General features: G+C 35.7%; 1 protein-coding gene across 1 annotated transcript; it reads right to left on the bottom strand.

The window, feature by feature from the left end:
- Positions 1-259: 259 nt before the first annotated feature.
- On the bottom strand, positions 260-5,898 carry LOC109099327 (potassium channel subfamily K member 1-like). The gene is made up of 3 exons (XM_042767849.1): positions 5,350-5,898; positions 2,430-2,825; positions 260-1,876 (listed from the first exon to the last, which is right to left on the bottom strand). The coding sequence occupies exons 1-3, from the start codon at positions 5,702-5,704 to the stop codon at positions 1,614-1,616; spliced, it is 1,014 nt and encodes a 337-aa protein (XP_042623783.1). The 5' UTR covers positions 5,705-5,898; the 3' UTR covers positions 260-1,613.
- Positions 5,899-6,540: the final 642 nt, after the last annotated feature.

Below are 6,540 nucleotides of genomic sequence, written 5' to 3'. Positions count from 1 at the left end.
TCAAATTCACTTTAAACAGCAGAGTAAATATCTCTTTTAACAGCACTGAGCAGGCAGCCGGATAGACTGTTAACAGACTGTACAGCTGCTCAGGGTTTTAACACACCTATATAGCCTAGCAAAATAATCTAAGTAAACAACTCTGAGAAATGGAGATGTGTTTGGATTACATTTGATATGTGCTGCAAGATCTGTTTCAGTTCATATGTACAAAATCTGGCTACTGGCTGAAGAATGGACACAATACAATTACAACATCTACAGTATAACCAAAAATCCATTTTATTCTGTTTTGTTAAAGTGCAACTCAAGACATACAATTAATGCACAACTTTCAGTATCTTTAGGCATGTGCAATAAAATTTAAATATGAAAATTAAAACTACAAATTAATGATAAATTAACAATAATTCCCTTCAGCAATATACCCAGTCACTGAGTATATGTCAAGAATGCACTGATGTGACTTATGTTCTCTTCAATACAACAGTCATGACACTCAGTGCACAACAGCACCTTTAGGTGGTGGACAATGCCTACTGCAACTGCAGAAGAGCCAACATGACTAAAGCCAAGTAAAGAAATTAAATATACAGATATCTGATTGTCTAATGCCTCTACTAAAAATATTTATTTTAAATTCCCTTTACAAGTTAATTAAATAATGTCACCAGGAATGTCACCAGGGACCTGCCCCTGTCTATTCTAAAGAACTAAGGAAAGAAAAAAAAAACAAAAAAAAAAAAACAATGCGCCATGGCTATAGGCTGGAATACACTACATGATTTTTAAATCTGAACAGATTTTAAAACACTAGGCATCGTACACTTGCAGACCTTGAATAGAGTTAAGACAACAACAAAACACAACAAACTCACACAGAAGTGTGTGCCTTTTTACTGACAAATGAAAACAATATGTGTTCTAAAATCAGCTCTAAATATCAAACATTTGATATCTTCCGACAGGATGGAATCATAATCTGAAGCTTTAAAAATGGGAGTCTGTGCCCATCATACAGACATTATATGATTTTCTGCAAAATCTGTCAACTGTCTGCCTTAAATCAGTAGACTGATAGTGTTGACTTGTCCAGACTGTAAATCAGGGCAAAAATGGGCTTAAAAGTCATGTAGTGTTTTCCTGCCTTAAGCAATGCCTACAAACTTAGTAACCTGAAGACATAATTTCCATTAATACATATGTAATACAGGATGTGGATCCCTTACACCTAATAAGAACAGCATATGAAGTATGTAATACTATAGTCTATGACCACTTACCAGTTAACTATTTATATTCGGAGTCATGGATGGATTTATCTTTTACATACACACACAAACACACACACACAAAACCTTGGTTACAACATGTTTTCAAGTTCAGCAGCCGCATGAACAATGATCTCATATGATATTATGTATTCTAAGAAATTCATATAACCCTTTTCCAGAATAAATTACCTTCAGCATGTGTTTCAAATATTCGTATCTATGGTAGATTCCAGTTAACGTGACAGCACAGTACACTAACAATACATTTATGCTCTTAGCGGAGATGTTTTAGGAACATTAACGTGTCAGGTTTCTAGAAACGCAGATTTTTAGTATGTCTCATCGGTCCATTGGTCCATTGGAGGTAGTAGGTGAGGCAGATACTATGTCATCGGGAAACATATCTGTCTTATCTTCCCTAAATGAGGCTGCCTGGTCGGACACAGAGGCAAATGAGAGGTGATCATGATCCACAATGTTAAGCTGGTCCTCTGTTTTTTGTTTCCTTAAGTAGAACATCTTCCTGAGCTTCTTCAGGTGCTGAAGTTCACAGAAGGTTTCCAGAACCACCAACATCGCGATCAAGCCCAATATCAGGTAGACTGTACAAGAGAGAAACAGATAAGGTTAAAGAGAATCAGAAAGTGACCCTTAAGGGGTCTCCGGTGATATTACTCGGATCGTTGGTCAATTAATTGTTTGAAAAAAAAAGTTAACAAAGCAACCTAAGACCTAAGATAAAGTTCAATCAAAGTTAAAGAAGCTAAAGTTCAAGTCCAAAGTTAAAGTTCTGCTACATGTTTCATTGTCTGAGTAACATAAAATTACTTTTTTTATACACAAATGCATTAAATTAATCAAAAGTGACAGGAACTTTACATACAGTAGTTAAAAATATAAATGCTGTTCTTTTGGACTTTCTATTCTTCAAAGAATTCGCATAAAATGCGCCACAGTTTCTACAAAAATATCAAGCCGCATAACCATGTTACTTGAGCACCAAATCAGCATCTTCTTCTTTCAAAAATGTTTTAAAAATCTTTCCAACCCCAAACTTTTGAACAGTAGTGCATGTATAAATGTAAGAAAGTAAAAGTAAAATGTACAATATATGTCTCTGTACAGCAATAATGATTAAACAAACTGTGCACTTACATGTTATGCCCAATTTATAGAGTTCTCTGAATCTCTGATGGTAGCCTTCTCCTGGTACATAGTCACCTAAGCCAATAGTACTAAGAGAGATGAAGCAGAAATAGAAGGACTCCAGGAAATTCCATTCCTCTTCCAGTACTGAGAAGATGATGGCAGGTATGAGGAAGAAGCAGGAGATGGTTATAATAGCTAGAAGAGTGGCGTGCAGGGCAGCCAGCATAGGTTTGGAAATGCCCCAGCGCCGGTGTAGGTACTCCACGGGCCTGCGGGTACTGAACTCCATGATCCTCTGGACCACCGCAGTCAGGAACAGCAGGGTGAATGGGATTCCCACCACTGAGTAAATGATGCAGAAGGCCTTACCACCATCCGAGAGAGGAACGGTGTGGCCATATCCTGGAAAAAAACATATGAAGCTCTTTGAATAGGTCAGTTCACAGGTTGATTTTTTCCCACTGGTTAAAAGTCATATTGCACAAATTGTATTTGACTGAAATGCATGTACTTAACTATTTTACCCATTTTATATTCTACCAATAATAAAACTGTTCTACATGATGAGCTTATAAGAGAGGGACACTGTTTGGGAGACTTTGAGCTCCTATGAACTCCTTTAATGAAAACACTGTATTGTGTTGTAATTGTATTTAAACACTGAAAAAAAACATTGCATTCAAAAATTGCTATTAAATTTCATAATTAATTACAAAGAAATTGCACCCCTTTACCTAAATTCATTACTTCAGACTTATGTTCCCTCTAGAAACTTGCACTCTGCAAGTGAACTACACTTTATTGTGCCGTCCCAAAGAGGCACAAAATTACTTTCACTGATTTTTAAATTAAATGTTCCCTCCTGGTGGAATGACCTGCCCAACTCAATCCGAGCAGCTGAGTCCTTAGCCATCTTCAAGAATCAGCTAAAAACACTTTTTTCCATCTTTATTTGACCCTCTAACTCTAGCACTCTCTATTCTAATTCTATTATTTAAAAAAAGAAAGCTTGCCCCTTTTAGACTTGCACTCTATTTATTTAACTACACGTTTTCTTTAAAAAAGTTGCTCTATTCTTTTTCTATTCTATCTATTATATAATTTAAAAAAGAAAAGAAAAAAACCTTGCTTAGCTAACTGAGGCTTGTTAAAGCACTTGCATATGATTGCCCTCTTGATGATTTTGATTGCTTCATTGTCCTCATTTGTAAATCGCTTTGGATAAAAGCGTTTGCTAATTGACTAAATGTAAATGTAAATGTAAAGAAATGGCAAGACACTGAATTAAATATGAAATTTGTAAAACATACTCCAATAATCTTTGTTTTATTTTCTTTAACTTCGAAAAAATAATTTTTTTAAGTTACTATTGTGTATAAAGCATAATCATAACTACATTTGCATTTAGTTATGGCAGTGGCATATTTTGGGTTTTGGTATATTTGGCATAAGTCATTTGGCTAGTTCTGATTGGCCATTAGGCTAGTTTTGTGCAGACCTGGCAACCCTGATCACATCTAGCATTTTAATTAACCAGTTAATTTGTGTTTTAATTAAACACCATCTTATTCAAATAATGCAAACTGGGAATGTCAAGGGCGTTACCTGTTGTAGTACTTCAATCCTACTGGATTAATTTACATAATCCTTGGAAACATTACACAAACAGCATGCTTATCCTTCAGACATCCTTCAGATTGCCCACAGCAATGAATTACAAAACCACTAGGGCTCCTAAGGGGCTGTAAATATGTGAGCATGCACTTGATTTTTCTTTGATTTTAAGGGTGTATTAATAAATATAATACAATCTCTAAAAAGAACTTGTAAGGATGATCATCATAATTAGTAAAAAATTAATCAAAAGTGGCCCAATTACAGTTTTTTTTTATCTATGTATTTGGTATTATATTATTTCTACTTTTTTGCTTATGTTTAAAACATCCCGAGCACTGACTGGAATTTTAATGTTATTGTTATTAACAGTAACTCTATTAATAACAATAACAGCCAGTTGCATGACACTGCTGGTCATTTGAAATAATGAAGGCCATTATAAGTAATTTGGTCCATATAGAATAATATATATATATATATATATATATATATATATATATATATATATATATATATTCTAGAAGACTTAAATGTTTTTATCTCATGTGATTGCATATAATTATATTAGAGCGAAAAAGTACTAATAATTGTCCTTATATATGCTAAATAAATTGTCTCAGTCTAAATTCCCACTGTATCTTGTTTTATTGAATTTTGAAGTTTGTTAAGAAAAAATATTATTTGCCTTTATTTATGGTCTGTATTATGTTTGTACAAGTTCTTGATATATAGCCATTGTTAACAGTCAGGCACATAAAACTTTGTTGACTTTAAACTCATTATGAAGGGAGGGAGAGAGACAAAGTAAACACAGTTGGCAGGTCTTTTTTCTTGAGTTACATCCTTGTTTTAAAGCATATTTAGAATATACATATATCAGTACAGTATATATCAGTATTAGTATACATATATATATCAGTATTAGTATATATATATATATATATATATATATATATATATATATATATATATATATATATATATATATATATATATATATATGATATTGTAAATGCTGGGCTGTTTAACAAGGGCACATCATACTGTACACGCTCTTCAGACTTCACGGGCGTCAGCTTATGCTTTTATCAGAGATCTCAAAGAGGACAGGTCGACCTTACAAATGACATCACAGCGGCCTCGCTACTTGCTTTCTTCTGTCACTGCGGCTCTTGGGTAAATGATTGTAAAGAAGGGCTTACAAGAATACAGAGAGTAAATTATATCATGTAAATCAACAACTGGGTTAAAATACAAAAACAATCCTAGCATGGCTATTTAATATTGTCAAGAGAAAGTCTGCTCTCACCTGTCGTGGAAAGCACGGTGCTGGCGAAGAAGAGCGCTGATGTGAAATCCCAGTTCCAGTTAGTGGTAGCATTATTGAGAACCGACACACCGTAATTACTCGCCTCTAAAGCCCTGGTGAGAAACTCCTCCAGTCTTTCTTCGGACAGACATTCATTATCATCTAGAAACTGCTGCTTCACGGTCCAAAGCTCCTGCCGAAGCTGCTCTTCATACGGCAGCTCCACCGCGGAAAACACTAAAGCCCCGAATAACAGATATAACACATACGCCAGTACCAGGACCAAGAAATACCACGTAGACCTGTAACCTTCTATGACACGCACACACGAACTTCCAGATAGACACTGAAGCATTGTCTCCGCGGCTAAATAGGTGAGAGAATTAATACAAGCAGTTGAAATACAGGAATACACTTGTTTCCTATAAATAAATGGGAGCAAACACTCTTATAGCTGTATTTTAGTTAAAATTTCCTGTTTGTCCCCTGCCGGTTTTGCGCAGCTGATGTGACGGAAGATCAGAAGCCGCGTTTACTAATCGTACTATGGTGAAGGACTGTATTAATATTTATGAATCCACCATTCGCCCGTAGGAGGTAATAACGCAAGGTCAGCAGTACCTAATTAATATTTATTAACAAGCCATCGCCATTGGAAGGTTGCAACGGGCGTCAGCGTTGCCTGATTAATATTCATGAACCTTCGTCGTAGTAGGATTCATATTTTTGCGTCAGGCTCTTGACGTCTCGTTCCTCCACGCCTCAACTTACGCAGGTCGGCTCTATTCATTACATTTCTCACGACAGGGCGCACCCAGTAAGGTAAACCTCAGAAATGTGCGTTTAGAAGACAGATATAATTAAACAGCTGTTTAAAAGAGAGGATACTATAAGTGAAAGCCCCATTAGGGACAGCAACTGAGACATAGCCTCTGTTACCTGGTAGAACAGGTTTGACCAGGTGGTGATTGGAAGGTCTTCTGGGATGGCAAAAGATTTGAAAAGTGATCTCAAACAAAAGTGTTGCTGGAGCTTCCCATGCTTCCTCAATTGTATCAAAAAGCTTTTATTCGGAGCATGTATAGCCAGAACTCTTGTCTGGTTTCTGTGAAGGGCAGTTGTGAAGTGGTCTGTATGCATTTTCGATAGAGTTCAGTGACCTGTTTCAGTCTATCATCTGATAAATAATTT

The sequence above is a fragment of the Cyprinus carpio genome, chromosome A12 (assembly GCF_018340385.1).
Source record: "Cyprinus carpio isolate SPL01 chromosome A12, ASM1834038v1, whole genome shotgun sequence".
NCBI classification, from domain to species: domain Eukaryota; kingdom Metazoa; phylum Chordata; class Actinopteri; order Cypriniformes; family Cyprinidae; genus Cyprinus; species Cyprinus carpio.
The sequence above is the reverse complement of the archived record's forward strand: the minus strand, read 5'-3'. Positions and strand labels throughout refer to the sequence as shown.